At 35.5% G+C, this 22,654-nt stretch overlaps 1 protein-coding gene across 2 annotated transcripts; it reads right to left on the bottom strand.

The window, feature by feature from the left end:
• Positions 1-2: 2 nt before the first annotated feature.
• Positions 3-21,885, bottom strand: LRRC40 (leucine rich repeat containing 40). Of its 2 annotated transcripts, none has more exons than XM_058176364.1 (15): positions 21,322-21,559; positions 17,889-18,070; positions 16,818-16,891; positions 15,119-15,248; positions 13,788-13,911; positions 13,044-13,186; positions 12,233-12,405; positions 11,917-12,007; positions 11,778-11,823; positions 11,042-11,153; positions 9,738-9,845; positions 8,690-8,800; positions 5,305-5,382; positions 4,345-4,530; positions 3-2,794 (listed from the first exon to the last, which is right to left on the bottom strand). In XM_058176364.1, the coding sequence occupies exons 5-15, from the start codon at positions 13,792-13,794 to the stop codon at positions 2,671-2,673; spliced, it is 1,179 nt and encodes a 392-aa protein (XP_058032347.1). In that variant the 5' UTR covers positions 13,795-13,911; positions 15,119-15,248; positions 16,818-16,891; positions 17,889-18,070; positions 21,322-21,559; the 3' UTR covers positions 3-2,670. The 2 variants fall into 2 exon arrangements, with proteins under 2 accessions (XP_058032347.1, XP_058032345.1); XM_058176362.1 differs by lacking the exon at positions 21,322-21,559 and adding an exon at positions 21,571-21,885 and having other exon boundaries at positions 147-2,794.
• Positions 21,886-22,654: the final 769 nt, after the last annotated feature.

The raw sequence follows: 22,654 nt of genomic DNA, 5'->3' as shown, positions 1-22,654 counted from the left end.
GGCTGAATGAAGAATCATTTACTACTTTATGAACATAGATTGTGAATGTAATTCAATGTTTTGCAGTATACAGATTTACTGAACTTGAAAGCTGCTTCATTTTATGTGAAAAAGTACTTTAAAGCTATATTTTAAATGAATTGATTCAGTGAAATCAATTATCTTTAATTTGCACATACAGATAGTATCTTTTCCATTTTACTTTGCGTATTGACACTAACTAGTAAGGTGTATATTGTGTCTAGAATGCATTTTGCAGATGCTTTCTGTACATAAAAAGAATACAGGGACTCAAACAATGCTGTGCAGCGTATAGCAGAGCCATTTTCGGCTTTGATGTACTCAAATTTTTTCAGTATTTAAAAGAAGTGTTTTGAATAATATATTAAAAAGTCTATTGTATAAATAAAGTCACCTTATTGTAAACATTCTGCCTTCAGAGCAATGTATTGCCACACTTTCATCTTTTATCACTCACAGAAAGCAAGTATCAATAATCCACAGCAAGTCTCTCATTGGTTTTACTTGTACTCAGATTCAGACTTAGTTTTAATTTTTTAAAGACTCTCCAAGTTTATCTGAAGCATAGTTTGGAACATAAAAGAGCAGCTTTAAAGGTTACTTTCCCAGCAGCTGCCACCACAATAGACAGAACATTTGCTCTCCTGGGGTTTTCGAATTTTGAAGGTTGATGATCCTGCTGTAGCTAAAGTTCATATAGGGTAGAAAGCATCTGGCAGAGCTGGCTAGATGTGAAGTATCTTTCTCTTTCTCTCTGTCTCACACACACACATACACACAAAGTTTAATGCACTAGTGTAGCCTTTATGCTATCCTTAACTTCTCAGCTGCTAAAAAGGTCAGTGTCTACTGCTTCACACAGGGGCACTTAAGCATATTTGTTGGAGATTATAATGAGTTTCCAGAAGGACCTCTTTGATCTGTAAGAATTCCTGCCAGCATATTTACAAAACCCAAAACATTTTATTATATAGATAAAAGCAAACATCTAGAAGATGCCACAGCATCCTCTTTACCTTTAATCAGCATATTTTCTTTCTCTAAAATAGGCCTTCATTTTTATTATTATTATTTTTTATTATTTATTTGATTTTTTTACCGCCCTTCTCCCGAAGGACTCACGGCGTGCATCATATTTAGTGTATCAATGGCCATCATCTAATATCAAGATTCTGGAGAAATCACCTCTTACTGGAATTGCTGATTGGGGTAGGCAGAGGTGGGGTTGTATGGGTGGAAGCAAATTATGGCCCCTTTATGACCTGTGGACTTCATTTCCCAGAATTCCTAAGCCAGCAGCCACTCCTGGCTCAGGAATTCTGGGAGTTGCAAAGGGGCCATAGTTGCCCAGGCCTGAGTTAGAACCAGCTGTCTCTTAAGCTTGTATTCAATTAGGATTGTGGTTTTGCAATCACCCTTAGTACTTGCCAACATCCAACAAATAATTCCATATATTGCTGAACAGATAGTATTATACAAGGAATTAAAACCTCAGTCTTTTAACACTGGTGATTCAACAGTACAACTCATCAATTAACTGAATGTTTACTTAGTATTTCAGGACAGGGGTGGGTTCTACTTACCTTTACTACTGGTTTGCAGCGGGATCACGCACATGCGCTTGCTTCTGCACATTGTAGAAGCTTCTGCACATGCGCAGAAGCTTCCGGATTATGTCGCGGTCAGTGGGCAGAGCCTCCCCCTGGTTTTACTACCGGTTCACAAGAACAGGTCCGAACCAGGGGCAATCCACCAGTTTCAGGACTGGAATTTGGCAGGAATCCTCACTCAGACAGGGATTGTATCAGAATAAAATAATCTGGAAGCAAGCCAAGTAGGATCCCACAATGAAATAAGTGTATTTATCCTTTCAATTAAGAAACAAACAAGAGGACAGAATACAAGGAAAACATTTGAAGAGGATATTTACAATGTGATATATGTGTTGGGGGGGGGGGAATGAAAGGATTCATAGAACAGAACAGAACCTCATCAGTTTGCTTCCTACAAAACTAATATTTGCAATGATGCCTATGAAATCCACAAAAACCATGAGAGCCTACCAACCCCGAAGTTGGGAATACTCTGGGTTAATGTACTATTCCTTATATTTGTGATACTCTGTATTGTGTGTTTGTTCCATAAGTATTTTTTGCATTTGTAAATGTGTATAAATGCTATTTTTGAAATTGAATCTGAATTTAAAATACAGATTACATTCATGTATCAAAATACCAATGGCAACCAAATCTTTAGTTTATACTTCTTCTATAACACCCTTCAGACCAAAGCCTTAAGATTGTATACATGAATAGCAAACACATTTTGGGGCTCTTAAAACATATAAGCAGATTTCTAAATGGCTGAAAAGTACCAAATATAAAATTAGAACATGGCCATACCAGATACATATGTTGAAGGGAGAGAAGGTCATAAGCAACCATCTGCTTTTTCTAGGTAGTGTCATATATCACTCACCCAAATACATGCCATACAAGTATGGCCCCAAGGACAGCCTGAGTTGCCTGCAAGTAGACTAAAATCCTTTGAGAACCCTAGAAGCAACTTCCTAGCATATGCATTTTCAAGTTATGTTTCTCAACAACACCATGATCTTCGTTCTTCAGAAAGTAAGATGTTGCACACTTTTTAGTTCACATCAGCGGCAACAGTAGGAATCCTGCTTCTCAGATATTCAAGCACAGCAGCTGTTCCCTTAGCCAGAATAGCTGCACGGGGAGTTCGGAAAGGGTTACCTTCCAATAAAAGTACTCTAAGAGAAAGATAGAAACCAATTAGAGCTGCTGTTCATACAGATGCAAAGTCTATAAGAATACAGAAACATTCAGAGGGAGTGAAGAAATCCATGGCGACTCCTCTCATTCAAACTGCAGAAAGCTGAATCAACATCTTCAAAATGCTTCCATTTGCATAAGAATTTTGCTAGATTAAACAAACATTCAACAGCAATGTTGTATATCTAATCTATTTACCTTTCAGTAATATTTTTGCCACTTATTAAAATGTCTTTTTCTCCTCTACAGGCTTATTCTTGAAATCATGTCCTCTCAGCATCTCTCTTTGAATTCTATTTGAAGTCTATCTCAAAATCTACTCTCTTATCTCAAAGGAAGACCTGAAATCAGCTTCCTATTTTGATTGATTGGTTTTTCTTACAAGCTTCTCTTGAGGTTCTAAATGCAACTTGCAAGAGAAACATACTACATAAAAGAAGCCCTATTCCATTCTAAATTCTTGAAACAAGGTCTACACATACACATTAATCCTTCTTTGGGCCTTATTAGTATTCTGAATAATAATTATCAGTTTATTTAATTTAAAGCTGAACTGCTCTAATTTAGGTAATTAATTGCATAGCCATCACTTGGAAACGTCAGACAACTGAGTGTACACTGTCTTCTTCACTCCTCACAGGAGAAAGAAGAATTCGATTTATTTAGACATGGCCTTTCCGACAAATTGATTCTGAGGTTTTTACTAAATTGAACTCGGTATATATGATATTCAAGAATTTACTTAGCTTGATAGGGCATAAATCTGCTGGATTGGAATGCTCTACTCACTCATGTCCTGGTCACTTCCACATGGATTGCTGTAACACACACTATATGGGGCTGCTCTTGAAGACAATCCATAAGCTTCAGCGGCTACAAAATGTGGTGTGGGTAGTTATATGCACACTTAGATCAGTGCACATTACGCTTCTGCTCTGTGAGCTACATTGCTTAGCAGTCTGCTCCCAGGTTCAGTTCAAGTTGCTCATAATGTCGGGGCCAATTTATTTGAGGGACACCCCCACCCCATTCAATTATATCTACTTGCCTAATTAGGTCCAGCAGAAGACCATGATGCCTGGGGACTGGGCAGGGGTGATGCGGAGCTGGCAAAATGGGATGAGATTGTTTTCACTCTCCTGCAGATTGTTTTTTTACAGTTTTTAACAGTTTTTTACTGTTTCATTTTTTGTTCGTTGTGTTTTTAATTCTGTTCAGTTCCTCAGACTGACAGCTGAACAACTGAACTTATTTGAACAAATTGAACAAATAAATAAAAACAGGAGCACATGGCAAAGTGCTTCTAACTGAAAATGATGCAAACTATCCTAAGGAACAGAATATTGTCTGATCCTCCATAGCCACAAATCACTAAATATTTTCAAAAATAAAAGCAAATCAGTTCAACAGACTCAGTATAGCAGTAAACCCCCCTACAAAAGCCCCAATAAATGTATGTAATGCTTCCTCACAGTATTTTGGTAAAATAAATATGCTGTTTAGAAACATTCAAAGCTAATGTGATCACCTGAGATTGTCACAATTCCCAAGTTCTGGTGGAATCTGTAGGAGATCATTATTTTGAAGATCTAGAGTACTGAGCTTTTCCATCTTCTGTAGCTGTTGAGGATCTAGGGATCCAATCTGATTATTTCCAAGAAGAATGGCTTCTAGAGTCGAGATGCGATAGAGCACATTTGGAAATATTTTAAATCTATAAAAATTAATATGCATTTCATTAGTAAACAGATAAGCTGAAATAATTTGATTACACTGAAGGGAAAAAAATCCATGGAACCAACAATATACTGTTAAAGTCTTGTGATCAGGCTACAGAGTAAACATGACAAACTATTCTTTCAACACCTTATTTGAAAACATGATGAGTGACAAATAATGACATTACTATATAGTAAACTCTAAACACATGCAATTTATAAAAACCTTAATTATAAGGAATAAAATACAAAGAATTATTTTAATGGTAGTGATTTCAGGTAAGAAAGTCTTTTAAAAAATAATTTTGTATCCTGAAAAGCCAATTAGCACTGCTTCGCTCCTACCCATATTTTATTTATTTTTATTTTATTTATTAAATTTATTGGCCGCCCATTTTACCATAGGATATTTTTTACAGAGCTTATGAGAAAAGATGTTACTTTAATAATTTTTTATGTCTAATTAATCTTTGAATGACAAACAAATTGCCTGCTAACTACTCTATAAAGTCCCAAGCCAATCAATTTCTACGTGAAGCAATCACATTGCGGAATAGTGAGAAAGGGAACATAACGTTTTGACATCTATGAGCAGGCATTTCCATTGTCAGAAGATGGCTTTTTCAAATATGAAATCTCCCTAAAGTTTCCTGTGTTGATTCCATTTGTACATCAGACTTGTTGGGCAACATAAATGCACAATACTTTCCAAAATACAAATAGTAGCACCACATAATACCACATGATGAAGAGACTGTAAGAGCATTTACCTGTTAAAGGCAAGATTTATTGTCCGTAGTTTTGCCAATGCTTCCATTTCATCTGGCAGAGATGTCAAAATGTTATTTCTAAATTGTCAAACAGAAAAGCAATCACTTTTTATTGTATGTCAATATTTAAATTGAACTATGTAATTTAAAACATACATAAACTGAGGTTCCCCATCAAACATAAATTAATATACCTGAGTTTGAAAGGAAGGTAGTTCTGGGATAAAACATTAAAAGGAGAACTGCTGTTCTCAAAACCTGTTAGGAACTTCCAACTAGTAAGACTGAGAATTACTCTAGATAGCCTAATTCAGTTTTTCTCAACTATGGCAACTTGAAGATTTGGGAACATCAACTCCAGAATTTCCAACTAGCAAATGTCTGGAAGTTAAAATCCATACAACATCAAGTTGCCAGGATTAAGAAACATTGGCCTAATTCTAAGGGGTTCTTCTTTCTACTTGTATCTACTCTATATGGCTAGGAGAATAGATATTTATTTATTTATTTTTTATTTATTTATTTTTGTCACAACATCATATAAAAAGGATTATATAGTATATAAACATATATATGAGTAAATATTAGGAGGTATAAGCATCAATATATATATATGAAGAAGAAAAGAAAAGAAGAAAAAAAACAATAGGACAGGAACGGTAGGCACGTTTGTGCGCTTATGCACGCCCCTTATGGTCCTCAGGAATGGGGTGAGGTCAATAGTAGAAAATTATTGGTTGAAGCTTTTAGGATTATGGGAAGAGACCACAGAGTCAGGTAAAGTATTCCAAGCACTGATGATTCTGTTATAGAAGTCATATTTTCTGCAATCTAGATTAAAGCGGTTAACATTAAGTTTAAATCTGTTGGTTGCTCTTGTATTGTTGCAATTAAAGCTGAAGTAGTCTTTAACAGGAAGAACATTACAATAGATGATTCTATGAGTTAAACTTAGGTCTTGTCAAGGTGACGGAGTTCCAAGTTTTCTAAGCCTAGGATTTCAAGTCCGGTGGGATAAGGTATTTTGTTGTTTTCAGAGGAATGGAGAACTCTTCTTGTAAAATATTTCTGGACTCGCTCAATTGTATTGATGTCAGAGATGTGGTGAGGGTTCCAAACAGGCGAGCTGTATTCTAGAATTGGTCTAGCAAATGTTTTATATGCTCTGGTTAGTAGTGTAGTGTTTTTGGAAAAGAAGCTACGCAAAATTAGGTTTACAACTCTTAGAGCTTTTTTTGCTATGTAGTTGCAGTGGGCTTTGGCACTTAGATCATTTGACATGAAAACTCCAAGGTCTTTAACGGAGTGGGGGTCATCTGTAAGGTAATGTCCATCAAGTATGTACTTAGTGTTTGGGTTCTTTTTTCCAATATGTAAGACTGAGCATTTGCTGGTTGAGATCTGGAGTTGCCAAGTTTTAGACCAAGTGGTTAGATGATCAAGGTCTTTTTGGATGATAGATGCATTGTCTGTGGTGTTAAATAGTTTGACATCGTCAGCAAAGAGAACACAATTACTTGCGATATGGTCACAAAGATCATTAATGTATAGTATGAAGAGTGTTGGTCCAAGGACGCTGCCTTGAGGAACGCCACTCTTGACAGGAACAGGATTTGATAGAGCATTGCCAATTTTGACCACTTGTTGTCTGTTGGACAGAAATGCAAATATCCATTTGTGAAGGGGTCCTGAAATGCCATAGGATTTTAGTTTTAGGAGAAGTTTATCGTGTACTACTGAGTCAAAAGCTTTGCAGAAGTCTATGTAGATTGCATCTATTGTTTTGCCTTGATCGAGATTTGTAGTCCATATGTTTTACAGTGAAGAAGTTGTAAGTTGCATGATAATTTTTCCTGAAACCAAATTGTTTATTGGAGAGTAGGTTGTTAGTTTCTAAGTGTGAGGTAATGGATTGGTTGATGATTGATTCCATGACTTTGCAGTTGACGCAGCACAGAGATCGGCCTGTAATTTTCAACTAAGCTGGGGTCTCCTTTTTTGAAGATAGGGATGACTGTGGCTAGTGACCAAAGTTTGGGAAGGGAACTGGTTGTGAAAGCTTTGTCAAAGATTATGCTTAGGGGTTCTGCTATATTAGTGGAAAGTTTTTTTAAGAAGTATGCGCATAGTCCATCAGGTCCAATAGGTAGCGATGGTTTCAAGTTATGAAGAGCTTTTTCAACGTTTTCTTCTGTGAAATCTATATGGGTTAAGTCATCATATTCAATGCTAGTGCGTTTATGGAATGTCGGATATGTGTTATTGCTGTTAACAAAAACTGAGCCAAAGAAACTGTTGAAGAGGTTAGCTTTAACTGTTTCATCATTGTATTCTTTGTTGTTAGAATCTTTTAGTGGTGGGATGGATCTTGAGTCTTTAAGTTTATTGTTCACAAAATTATAAAAAGCACGATTGGAATTTGTGTGCAAAAGGTTCTCTTCTTGCTTGGTGTGCTAATTTGTGCATTCAGTTTTTATTTGGTTGCATATATTTTTGTAGCGGATTTTGAAATTTGCTATACAGCCTTTTTTGTTTCTTTTCCAGAGCGATTTTTTTTTATTGAAGCTTTTTTATTGATATGGGTAGTTTGCTTTTCCTGGTCATGGTGGTCATTTGTGGTACATATAGTTTAATGACTTTATTGATTTCAAGTAGGAAAACTCTATAGTGGTCTTCAGCGGTTGTGCAGGTTGCAAACAGATTTTGCCAGATATAAATAAGCGGGTCTCATATTATGCAAAGTATGGCCTAGTTTCTTCTCTTGATATTAAGGAAATTATTGCCATCAGCATTAGTATGTTTATTTGGCACCTGCTTGTATGTAAGCATAATACAAAACTTATTTTTTTCGCCCACATAACAATCCTATGTACTAGAACAGAGTGCAACTGGCCCAAAATCAACTAGCAGGATTCCATGGCTGAAAGTAAACCAGAGCCACTCTTAATCCCAAACCTTACATACTGCAAATGCAATCATATAATTTTGGACTTCAACCATATCTGAGTCAACATTAGTCAGATTCATAAGAATCAAATAAGTCTTGTCCCCATATTAAGAGGAAGTGTCTGAAAGTGGCTTCTATTTATAATAATTTTCATGCAACGAAGGTACTTTATTGGGATCACAAAACCACAATACTATAATCTGAAGTAAATGAAACTGAGCCTTTGAAACATTCCTACCTAATAATACTGGCGATTTTGAAAGAAAGGTTTATTTTCAGGATCCTTTGCGACTCATCTGAATTGGTTTTATCCTACTCTGACACTTCTAAATTGAGTTCTTAGATAACCTTTCAATAATTTTTGCATTTGGGGAGAAAACAAAACCTCAGACAGGTATAATTCAAATGCAGCTTTGAAATTTTTCAGGAATTGCTTACCTGAGTTCCAAATGTGTCAGTCTGTGAAGCATACAGAGCTCCAGTGAAACAGAAGATAGCTTATTGAAACTAAAATTAATATCACTCACAGATTCTTTTAGTTCCACAATCCTGCAGAAATTGTAAAAATAAATAATTAAGCAAGCAATTTATTTTGATATTGTTAGGATCTGCATTATTTGGAGCAGTTTTAAAAAAACACTGATAATGCATTTAAACTTTTATAGTGTTTTTTTTTAACTGGCCTATATTTCACAGTTAAAATATAATGCCATCCAAAGAAAAACAAACATACACTGTTTGAGAAAAGAACATGAGCAATTACTACGAAAGACTAGAAAAAAACAAAAACCTGAAAGCCTACATTTCATCCCAAAGTGAGATGGAAACTATAGAGACCAGGCACTTATAATATTAAGTGTGATAAAGTGCAGGGTAGTGGGGGTATAGGGCAGAGCACAAAGCAGTGGGAGCGGTGAGGTGGCAGAGCGCAAGTGACAGGGCAATAGAAGTGTAGATGAAGCATAGGATAAGGTGAGCAGCACCTTATGAAATACAGAAGTGGGGGTGGAGCATAGGGTGGCAGGGGCAGTGTAGTGCAGGAAAATAGAGCTACAGGGTATAGTGCAGGGTAGCAGGGAATGCGGGGCAGTGGAGAGCAGGGCAACAGGACCAAGGAAACAGGGTTGCGTGGTTGGCAAAACACAGGGCATAATGCAAGGCAGCATAGTGTGAAGTGGCCAAAAGGGCAGAGATGGGGGGAGAGAGGCAGGCGGGGGAGTAGTAGTACGGGTGAGTCCTACATAACAGGGCAGAAGCCTGAGGTCCTTGCTTTATGATGACATGGTTCTCATCTAACAATCACAACCGGAATTATAGAACAGCCGTCGCTAAGAGGTGTAGGTGTCGTCACGTGATGTTTCACCTAACAACTGCATCGCTTAGTGATGGAAATTCCTCTCCCAATTAGGGTCATTAAGCAAGGGCTACCTGTACATTTTCTTTACAGTAAGAAAGAGCAATATTAAAAACTATAAAAACGTAGTACCTTGCTGGAATTTCAGTCAGATTATTCTTGCTGAAGTTTACATTAGTGACTGGATTGTCTCCAACTGCATTCAGAACTTCATCCGGTATTAAAACGGCCTGTTTCTCACTATACAGCATTTTAAAAAGTTATTTTGTTTGAAAGGATAAAGATGATCAGTCTTGTTTGCTCTAGACACTCTTTGGAATGTTATAAAAACACATTAAAAGTTCAACATGTCATACATTAATGATAAAATATTTTTTTTAATCCCTATAAATATCTTCTATCGGGCCAGACCAAATACAATAAACCTTGCATGCAACAAACCAAATTTATGTTTGATTCATCTAATTTGGGCAGCAACTTCATAACCCTGTGCAGAAATGATACGAATCTCTACAGTATTTCACTTTCCAATTATATTTTCCTCAATAACAGACCCTATACCAACAACAATTAGGCTTTTAAAATAAGGTTTTACTGTACTAACCTACAAAACCACAAGATAGAATAGCTGTATCACAACTAACACTGGGCTGACTGATCTAGTCTTTGCAATGATGTCTCCTTGACAAGGTTTTGACCTCAATATCAATGATTTAAATAGAAAATGCAATTCATGTAACAAAGATGACTTGTGATAGTTCTTTCATTCAAATATAAATAAGAAATTTCCTAATATAAGACTTCTTAGGGGCCACTGATTGGGCTCACACATTCATCTCAAGCCACAATTTTTGAAAACATGAGTTTTTTTAATTAAGTCTTAATGATTGGATTCCATGGGTTATATTCTATAAACCAAAATGGTTGGATTCATAGATAGTTCTAAACAAATTGAAACAATGATATAGTTCAAAAAGATTTGGGTACACCCTCACCCTGAAGCTGAATACTTTCATAAATTTGTTTATTTTTTGTTGTGTTTTTATATTTCTAACATTTTAAGGTGATTTATAATAAAAAAACACCTAACAACAATACAAATATTAAACTAAGAATTAAAAATTAAAATAATTAATGAATGTTGCATATGTATGTGTGCTAAATATATGCATATATATTGCATATATTGTACTATTACATATATACTATTGCATATATTGTGCATATTTAGTACACATATGTGTACTAAATATGCATATGTATGTGTACTAAATAGTTATGTAGTACACAGGCCATAGTTATATATATCGAAATCTGTTTTAAAGGATTTCAAATTTTCAGCAAAGAGGTTGATTCATTCAGTTTTAGGTGAAAGACATTCCAGAGGCAAGGAGTTATAGACAAATCTGGTTCTTATAAAATTAAAATACTCCTACCTATAATCTAATGTTTTCAGCACAGTAATAGCATGCATATTAATTTTGGACTGACTTGGCAAAGTCATTGCTGTCATGGGAAATTCTCCATTTGGGTTAATTATTTCATCATCTACAAAAAAAATGTAGGTTCACATAAAATCTGATACGTAAAATCTATTAAGATTATTTCAAATTTTACCAATAAACTTAGTCTGTATTTAATAGAAAAGATTAAAATATTGAAACTTAAATATTTTTCATTTCGGATGCATGCATTAAAAAAAATCAAACTTGTTCAATTAAATGGATTGGAAGATTCCTAGCATTGAATAGTTGTAGGCAGAACCAAATGTAGAGTGAATATATTTGTTCTCACTTTTGAGATTGTCAATCACCAAAAGTAATTGTTTCACACCAGGCTTAATCCCCCCCCCCCCCAAATTTAGGTCTGTTCTAAATATAGCAGCCCTGGAAAATATTTGGAATTGTTCTTTGAAAAATCTTCAAAACTATTGACTCAGTTCTACTAATAAAAGGATATTTCAATAAATAAGTGATCAGTAAAGTTCACAACATTTTGCTCTATCAACCAGGAAGGCTGCATATTTATTTAGCACTTAAGAATATATTCCAAAATAAAAATACACATTTCTGCTAAAATTACTAAAACATTTCCCAGCAAACAAATAAGAATCCAACAGATATTCCAAGTCTCGCTTAACTATAATTTTTGACTTTTAAATAAATTATTTACCTTGTATTTTGCTTGCAAGATATTTCAGGATTTCTTGTGTTCCTTTCTAAAATGAAAGAATTAAAAGCATAAGTAGTTTATCTTATGACTGTAAAGGATCAGAAATAAGTAATATAGTATGTACATTATGTATACTTACTTGCAGAATATCCCTTCGGAATGCTCTTAAAGGATTTCCTTCCAATGCTAAAAATTTCAACTGAGAAAGGTTTCCTAGTTTACAAGGAAGACTGATAACATAAAGGGGTTATTTCAGATATTGTATGTACCAAAGCAAGTAACTGCAGTATAATTATTTCAACCATTCATTATTTTCAACTTCAGTATTAGAAAAGGTTCTTATTTGTACAGTTTCATGAATAACATACTTTCCAAAGTAAAAAATGTGGTTTTGAACTGAATTAACATATAATGTATCTCCCTTCACAAGTAAAAATAATAAATATGCTTCCTACTTGCTAATATCATTGTTGGATAAATCTAGCCTTTCTAATCCTTGTAGCAGAGTAATTTCATCAGGCAATGATTTCAACTTATTATCTCTTAGCTCCAACACACACAAGGAATTCAGATACTTCAGTTGTTCAGCTCTTAATACTTCGATCTGATTTTCACCAACATGCAATTCCTAGAAAAATAAAAAATAAGCAACATTGTTTTTCCATCTATTAAGATAACATTGTCTAAAAAGCAAAATATGCCAATATATTTCATGTAATTTTATAAGTTTAAAAGCAATAAGAGGCAATATTTTAATTCAGAGTTCCTTAAATGTGATATTACGTTGTAATCTTACAAGCATTAAAGACATAAAGATTATTGTGAACTAAATCATACTGTTCCTCCACAAATATAATTACAATTCTGATAATCTCATTAAAAAAATGATGCAGTTCCAAATTGTAAATATATTCCTCATTTCCTTAAAACATGCTATCTGAAAACATTATATGCATTATTATATATAGACAGCTTCTAATCCTGTTATTAAAGAAAAAATCATTTAAAATGCAATTTCAATAGATAGCTATATTAACAATTAAGCTTAGCTCTGTTTCACCATTATATATCGCTACTGTCTGCTATGGATATCTGTGAAGAGGGCAAATCACAAAATGTTTATCTCAATAGTGCATGTAGGTATATAACAGCTGCTGCAGTAAGATTGTGACACAGATACTTTCATTTTGATAAAAATTGCTGGATTCAATTCTAATCTCAGCTATCTGCTAATAGGCAAAAGCATTAAAATAAAACAAATCTTACCTTTAAATATGTACATGAATGAAAATCTGGCAAGTAGCACAACTTATTTCTCCTTAGATAAAGTTGTTCTAATGAAACCATACTGCCCAATTCAGGAGGTATAGTTTCCAGGAAATTCTTAGTGCAATCAAGCTGTCTTAAACCTAGAGGAAGAGAGCAAATGGAGAAAGAAGTTGCATCATCAGTACCAAAATCATAATGATGGCTTATTAAAGATCACAACATACAGGTTTTCAATATGTCACCTCCAGAAACCAAATAAATGTTTACTTTAAGAAAGATCAATATGAAGAAATTCTCAAATGCATGTATGGCATGTTACCAATATGGCTTCTTCAGTTACAGTGGTAAATGCAAGGTTATAGAAATACTGTTGGGATTCAGTATGACTTATATCAGTGTATGTTATAAAAATATTAAGAGAAAATTAAAAAAAACACTACTTCAATTTCTCTATTTAAACTAGTAAGGAAATGTGCACTATAGAATTTATGGTAAATAATTTCTACACCCAGAGCTAGTATGTATGCAGAGTGCTACTAATAAGTGGACAGAAGTAGAAAACAGACTTAGTCTAATAGTTTATTTAAAATTAGCATGCCATCTTTTCATTTACAATAAAACAAAATTTCTTAAAGGAAAAAAACGCCTGCTGATAATGTTTTAGAAAACTTATTTTAGAAACTGGAAAATTAGATAATAAAAATAAAGCAATAATTAAAATATAACTCAATAGGCACTTACTTTTCATTGCACTGATTTCTTTTGGCAGATTCCTTAATTGATTAGAACCTAAATTGAGATGCACCAAGTTTACAAGGAAAGCAAAACTTGTAGGGATATCAGAGATATGGTTATTAGAGATATCCTAAAGAAATAAAGTAAGAAAAGAAAACCATATTTTACATATTTTGTACCTTAACTACGTGAGAAAACCTAAGTTGTAATTTATAACTTGTTTAAGAAACTTGGATCTGGGTTAGCTGAAAACAAATAGGTTAGCGCAATTCTACCTTCCACTTTGAGTTCTGACATCAAAGCTTTGGCATACCCTATTAGATTCATGACCTAGACAGTCAATGAATGGATCATAGTAAGTTTACATTCTATAACAATACCCTTAATGCCATCAAAGAAGAATATCTGCTATCCCAGGACCTTGACGACAAACTCTATAAATGGATAAAAATGCAAATCCAGTTTAAACATCTGGCTGACTATGTGATGAACTATCATAATAACAAACCACCACCAAAAAGGTGGTGCAAAAGGAAATCTTACTTGGAACAGCTTATATTTGTAACAAATACCTTGAATACGATGAAACAATAACATATGCCTATCCTGGATTTTTGGGAAGGACTTGAAAGGTTGATAAAAATACCAAAGGCCAAATCCAACCTAAACATCTGGCTGCCTGTGCAACCAACCATAATAATATAAACTTGTATGCAGCCCAGAAGAAACAGGATGGAGATTTTTGACCTCTCTTTTTGCAGCTTCCACTGCTTTGCAGTGAGTATCTCATTCTTAGGGAAATTGTAGGGAACGGACTGGTCTTTTTTCACCCTTTACAGGTAGTCCTAGATTTATAACCATGATTTGTGTTGCTAAGAGACTTGCTAAGCAAATTTTGCCCAATTTTATGATTTTTCTTGCCATAGTTGTTAAGTGAATCACTACAGTTGTTAAGTTAATAACATGGTTATTAAATCAATCTGGTTCCCCATTGTCTTTGCTTGTCAGAAGGTCACAAAAGGTAATCACATGACTCCGCAACACTGCAACCATCATAAATATGAGTCAGTTGCCAAGTGTCTGAATTTTGATGATGTGATCATGGGGATGCTGCAATGGTCATTAGTATTAAAAGCAGTCATAAGGCACTTTTTTCAGTGCCACTGTAATTTTGAACTGTCACTAAATGAACTGTCAGTCGATGACTACCTGTACTTGGAGGTCACCTACTTCAACTACTAGAAACGTACTGTATTTAGTCTATGAGTAACAAATCAATTAAAACAGTAGCAACTACAACCAAACAAGAAAGTAATAAACCATCATCTTCAACTTACCAACTCTTCCAAACTGACAAGCTGTCCAAATTCATCAGGCAAGCGATACAATTCATTGTGCTGCAGAAGCAGACTCCTCAAGTGTTTTAGCTGAGTAAGCTCTTCTGGTATCTTTTGCAGTTTATTATGACTATTGATAAAATAGGAATTGTGAAGGGCTGCATTAATATACAATTGGTCTGCTATTAAGATTAATAAATAACTACAGTATGAATACTTTTGCTTCTTTGAACTACTGTTACCTTAACTAATCTGCCTATTGTGTAATTATTTTTCTCTACTAGGTTATTTATTTAATTAATTAATTAATTAATTAATTAATTAATTAATTAAATTTTTATACCACCCTTCTCCCGAAGGACTCAGGGCGGTTCACAGCCAGATAAAACAACAATGAATAAATACAAAATAAAACCGTAATTAAAAAACTTATTAGATATGGCCCCAAGTTAAAATGTATTTAAAACAATAAAACCCACTAAATAAAATTAAAACCGAATAAAAAACATCTAAAATTCTATGCCAGTCCTGCGCGAATAAATAAATATGTCTTCAGTTCGCGGCGAAAGGTTAAGAACTAAGAACCATGCAATCCTAGAACTAGTTGGTGCCTTAAAATTCAGGGATTATATTAACAGAAGTAATACTCTTCTTTATATCGAGGATTTATTTTTATTTTTTAAAAACTAAAATTCTCAATTAAGGCAAAATGACAACGCCTGCAAGTACTTATATAGTAATTTCTTAACAATGAGAAATATTCAAGATTTCAAAAACTGAGCAATTTAAGAGAACATATACTGCTGTTATCACACCATTTTTAAGTGTACTTTGATTTTTTCCTAACCCCTACCAGCTGCCAAAGACCTGTGAGCTTTCAGATAAAAACTATGCTACTTTGTTATTGGATTTATATAGTTGTCCATCTCACACAATACTCTGAGTGGTTTACAATATTAAAATAATAAAGCATACATATAAATATAAAAAACATAGCAAAAAAAACCACACTAGCATGCAACACAGCCAGGCGATGGGTTCTATCCCACACTTGAAGTTCCAAGTTCAGAGCCACATGTCCAGGACCTTATGGAAGGCCAGCAGGGATGAGGCCAATCAGATCTCTGGAGAGATGGCATTCCAGAGGATAGGTGTCACCAGAAAGGGCTTTCTTCTCTCCTATCTGTCAGTCAACATTCCTTACCATGCTGGAATAAATGGTACCAAAAACGGGGAAGAGATACTGTACATACAGTATATGGTTACATCAGGTATCTTTTATGCTAGTGCTAGTCTGCTAGCCAGGTTAGTACTAGAATGGGGGATTATCAAGAAATTCCAGGGCTGTGACTAAATTGGAAAGGTAAAAAAGACACTTCTTTCTTATTCCAAGAAAACAACATGTTCTTGAGATCACCAGAAGTTGAAGTTAACTTGAGGAAGATATAGCTTTGAACTTAAAAGATTTGCTTTACGCAGAACAAAACATATGATCAATTTGAACTGAAAAACCAGATTTTTCTATACAAAATAAACCTAACTCATTTCTCTTCATAAATACACCTTTACAATTTAAAACATCCTGTTCATAGAAAAAATACCAAGACTTGCAAATACTTTTGAACATACCGATAGTTATCAAGAACTATATTTCAAAAAATTCTATTCCATGAATATTTCATTTATAGAATATTTTTACCTCACATTAATTTTCTGAAGATTTTCTAGTGATCCTATAGCAGAAGGAAGAGACGTGAGTTGATTATCATGCACCTAAAAGTAATAAGAAATTGTCAGAACTTTTCTTTTGCTAAAGTATAATATATTAAATGCTCAAATATGCCAAAAGGAAGACTTTGAAAATTAAAATTATGCTATCCATTGCAATCTGCACTAAATTTGTGCAGATTGCAATAAAAAGTTTGTGCTTCTAATAATAATAATAATAATAATAATAATAATAATAATCATAATCATAATAATAATAATTTAATTTGTATACCGCCCTTCTCCCGAAGGACTCAGGGCGGTTTACAGCCAAGTAAAAACAGCAATTAATAACACAATACAAATAAAACAATAACTAAAAAACTTATTCAAATTTGGCCCCAATTTAAAATACATTTAAAAAACCATAAAACCCAATTAAAAATTAAAAACCCAATAATAACGTCTAAAAATTCTATGCCAGTCCTGCGCGGAAAAATAGGTATTTTTGCCATTTCATCAAATGATGAAAATGTTGACAAATGACAAATGGGAAGGAGGAAGAAGAGTGAAAGGTAAGGAAGAAAAGTCATCACTGAGGAGTTTTCTCTATTAAACTTGTATTTAATAGAGTTTTAAAATACAAAACATTTTCATTTCAGCTATAATAGGTTCCTCAACGTTCAGAACTATGAGGAAAAAAGACAACTGTATTACACAAGGACAACAGGCTAAGGAATCCTCAATCAGAAGGCAAGCATTCATTCACAACATTATATGAATGAAATCAGTGATTTAAGATTAGGTAACAAATTGGATAAGAGTTTGAACTGGGGTTACTGTGTTCAAGAAAAGCTCTCAACTCTTCATTCTACAGGAATTTGTGCAAGAGAGGGAGGAAGAGGAAAAAGAATCAACAGAGAGATCTTTATATTCTCCTCAAAAATACATCATTCAACAATACTGGTACAATTTACAGACCAGAAGATGTTTTCCCCCAAAAGCAATCAATCCAAGATTAGTAACATAAAAGTAACAGCCATTCATCAGTTATTTTACTCACATCAAGCACAGTGAGGGCAGGTAAGAGTTTGACATCATCAGAAAGACACTGCAGTTTGTTAGAAGATAAAATCAGTTTGTTGAGGTCAGTTTGCTCCCACCAGCGATCAGCACCACCGAAAGACAGGTTTTGGTGGGCCTCTTCTGGAGTATCCAAATTTATTCGCCATACATGTAGAGGTACTGTATACAAAAATAGGATATGTCCATATGAAAAAATCATTTAGTAACCATTCATCTTCCATTATTGTTATTATTATTCTAAAGCAAGGGTGAGGAACTGTGGCCCTTTTATGACTTGTGGATTGGCTGGCTCAGGAATTCTGGGAGTTGAAGTTCACAAGTCACAAAACAGTTATGGTTCCCCACCCCTGTTCTAAAGCTAATACTGATTTTGGAATAAATTGATGGATTTGGGATACAGATGTTATTTCTGAGAAGAATTATACATTTTCTAAAATTTTAAAAGATGTAGTATCTCATTTTATTCAAAAGTCTGCAAATTACAAATTAATTAAGTATATTTGATTCTGAAATTTGGAGATTGCACAAAGCATGCTGGCCTATTTTGCACACTACAGCTAAGCTCAAATTTGCCTCACTAACAAAGATAGGGAGTGGTCTTGCCCTTTATAGCTTTGCCACTTATTAAAATAAAAATTATAATTACTCTTCTGAATTTGAAAGGCAGCAATCTGTGATTCCACTGACTATTTTTGTCTCCCACTTTGCCTCATATTCAGCAGGAAAAACAAACACTAATTGTTTTATGTCCAGTTTGGGAGAATGTGGTTCGGTGCCTGGATTGCAGGTTTTAGCCATCTTTCAACTTGTCTAAGTGATGGTTTATTCTTCAGTGACAACTTTCCACTTAAGCTATTTCTAAACATGGGTCCACAAGTCTTCCAGAAGAACTGAAACAAGCCAAAATATAGTCCTGTTCACAAATCAATAGGGTATAGCTTGATGGCACTCATATAGCATATCTAAAGAAGTCCCTCCCACCTCCTTCATAAACTGTCTTGCATCAACCTATCAGGTAACTTATTTTTTCACACAGATTTATTGATCAACTTATTCTTTATTGGTCATGCTTATTAAAATAAAAATTATAATTACTCTTCTGAATTTCATCCCAGTTCCCAAATATCCCTATAAATGTAATGCAAGAGAAAGGCAAGGGACTGTGGCTGGCAATATCTGGAAGTATCCCATGGAATGTACAAAATGACATTCAAGTAGGTGAAATGGTGCCACCACCGCCAATGCAATAGTGCCAGCATGCAAACTATGTCTGCAGAAAAATGGTACCTTTTTCCATTTAAATTGATCTTCCATATAGACAATGGTCGTCTACCACCCTTTCAAAAGGTCACTAAGCATACATTAAAAACAAGTTTATCAAAAAACAACAACATCTAGATTCGTATTTACAGAATATCTTATCAGTGCTATGCAAAATACCAACAGGTTAGGCATCATGCAGGCTGTAGAATCTAATTACCTATATGGACACTACCTATAAGTGTCCATATAGGTAATCCTCGATTTACAATCATTTGTTTAAAAACCATTCAAAGTTACAGCGGCAAGTGAAAAAAGTGACTTATGACTGCTTTTAACACTTACGACCGCTGCAGCATCCCCATGGTCACATGATCAAAATTCAGATGCTTGGCAATTGGCATGTATTTATGGCAACTACAGTGTCCTGGGATCCATATGATCACCTTTTGCAACTTTTTCACAAGCAAAGTCAATGGGGAAGCCAGATTCACTTAACAACCCTGTTACTAAAGAAAGAATTGCAGTGATTCATGTCACAACTGTGGCAAGAAAGCTTGTAAAATGACGCAAAACTCCCTTAACTTGCTTAGCAATGGAAATGTTGAGGTGCAAAATTGTGGTAGTTAAGTCGAGGACTACCTGTATTTTCTTATAGCCCAGACTATAGAGGACAGTGCCCTTTGGCTAAAGGAGATGGGGAATGCTGATAGCAACCAAAGTTGAACTACTTGGAACTGGGGCTGGGCCAACCTCAGCCAAGTCTGCATGGCTTTAAATGAGGCATAGGACAGCAGCATCTCTTATGGCACAGCTTATGTGCCGTAAGAGAGAAGAGGAAAAATGAATTTAAGCTGCTTCTGTGGTGGAATGAGAGGCTGAATCATGAAGACATGCCTTCTAAAATTCTAGAATACAGCTCGCCTGTTTGGAACCCTCACCACATCTCTGACATCAATACAATTGAACGTGTCCAGAAATATTTTACAAGAAGAGTTCTCCATTCCTCTGAAAACAACAAAATACCTTATCCCACCAGACTTGAAATCCTAGGCTTAGAAAACTTGGAACTCCGTCGCCTACGACAAGACCTAAGTTTAACTCACAGAATCATCTATTGTAATGTCCTTCCTGTTAAAGACTACTTCAGCTTCAATTGCAATAATACTAGAGCAACCAATAGATTTAAACTTAATGTCAACCGCTTTAATCTAGATTGCAGAAAATATGACTTCTGTAACAGAATCATCAGTGCTTGGAATACTTTACCTGACTCTGTGGTCTCTTCCCATAATCCTAAAATCTTCAACCAAAAACTGTCTACTATTGACCTCACCCCATTCCTAAGGGGACCATAAGGGGCGTGCATAAGTGCACAAAACGTGCCTACCGTTCCTGTCCTATTGTTTTTCTTTTCTTCTTCCTATATACATATATGCTTATACCTCCTTATATTTACCCATATATGTGTTTATATATTATATAATCTTTTTGTATGATACCTACATATATTGTTATGACAAAATAAATAAATAAATAAATAAATAAAACTGGTTTGTAAGGCCAGGAAGATAAACCCAAGAAACCGCTAACGCAGCCGTCCCCAAAGGTGCTTTTTTTCAAGAGACAACTGGACTTTCTGGTTGTTGTTTGAAGACATTTCGTTACTCATCCAAGAAGCTCCTGTTCTACCGTTCCTGTCCTATTGTTTTTCTTTTCTTCTTCCTATAGTATACTTCCTATATAGTATACCTTTATATACTATATAACCTTTCTGTATGATAGTTACATATATTGTTGTGACAAAATAAATAAATAAATAAATAAATAAAGCTTCTTCAGCTCCCATGCAATATAAATGCCGCTGGGGCAATGTATGTTTATATATTATATAATCCTTTATGCAATGCTTGTATATATTGTTACGACAAATAAATAAATAAAATAAATAAATAAATAAAAGTCTTTGACTAATGCAGTCAGGCTTGATATATTGCCCCAGCAGGCTGGCTCAAGAGTTGCAAGAGGAGTTTTTAATTCGTGTTAACGAACACCGGCTTTTTTGTTTGTTTGTTCCTGGAACAGCTAGGAACACACAAAACCCATAGAACCACAGGAAGTCAAGAAAACGAAATAAAGGCAATACACACAAACGGGTTTCTTCTGCGTTGTGGAGCAATCTCGGCGGCAACAAAAAGAGGCTGTGAATGACGCATAATAATGCAAAATCCCCTCCAGTCCCAGCCGAAGGGTCGGGTGGAAAAAGACCCCTTCGTCTGCCTGAATCCCCGCCCTTCCGGCATGGGAACGAAGAGCAGGCCGTCTTCCTTTACAGAGGCGTAAGCTTGATCTACCTTCGCTCTTTAGGGTGGGGAAAACCTGACTCTGGCCCTGCTCACCTTCGGTCAACTCCCGGCCGGACAGGTTTAACTGGCCGCTTTTCCTAGCCGCCCGAAGCAAGCCCTGGGGAATGGCGGCCGCGTTGACTTCATCCTGCCCTGCGCCCCGCCTGAAGCCAGCCAGAGAATGCCCCTCGCCCCGTCTCCGAGCTCCAGACATCGCGGCCGCCTCGACTCTTCTCCCGCCTGAATTCCAGAGAGGCGGAGGGAAACCCGACCAGCCGGCCTCTCCGCGCAAAGAAGGCGGACCGGGCTGGTCTCACTGCCGCCGCCTTTGGGAGGCCGAGGCGCGAGAACAGCACTGAGAGGCGGTCTTCTGAAGTAAAACTCTCAGCGACCGGTGACTTTTGCTTTAAAACGTTGGAAAACGCACGTGGAAGGCTCCCACTTAAGAGTGACTGTCAAGGAAACGTGGCCGCTTTCTAATCTGAGAGATGAAACTAGGCGTCTGCTTTTCCTCTTTCCCAAATGGGCATCTCCTTGAGATTCACCATATTTTCCAAAGCACTGGAAGGCCACACAAGGAATAATAGATGGAAACTGGGCAAGGAGATATTCAATACTAGAAAAAAATTTCTGACAGTGAGAACAAACCAGTTAAACTGGTTCAGAAGTTGTGGGAGCTTCATCACTGGATGAAGAGACTGGACTGCCATTTGTCAGTATAATGGTGCAGTAGAATAAGATAGGATAGGATTTTTTATTGGCCAAGTGTGATTGGACACACAAGGAATTTGTCTTGGTGCATATCTCTCAGTGTACATAAAAGAAAAAAATATGTTCATCAAGAATCATAAGGTACAACACTTAATGATAGTCCTAGGGTACAAATAAGCAATCAGGAAACAATATCAATATAAATCGTAAGGATACAAGCAACAAAGTTACAGTCATGCAGTCATAAGTGGAAGGAGATGGGTGATGGGAACTATGAGATGATTAATAGTAATGCAGACTTAGTAACTAATTTGACAGTGTTGAGGGAATTATTTGTTTAGCAGAGTGATGGTGGTGGTGGTGGTGGTGGTGGAAACAGTAGGGTTTTCTGCTTGGGCAGGGGGTTGGACTAGACGACAAGGTTCCT

The sequence above is a fragment of the Ahaetulla prasina genome, chromosome 3 (genome assembly GCF_028640845.1).
Source record: "Ahaetulla prasina isolate Xishuangbanna chromosome 3, ASM2864084v1, whole genome shotgun sequence".
In the NCBI taxonomy this organism is placed as follows: domain Eukaryota; kingdom Metazoa; phylum Chordata; class Lepidosauria; order Squamata; family Colubridae; genus Ahaetulla; species Ahaetulla prasina.
Note: the sequence above shows the minus strand (reverse complement) of the source record. Positions and strands in the feature narration are given on the sequence as shown.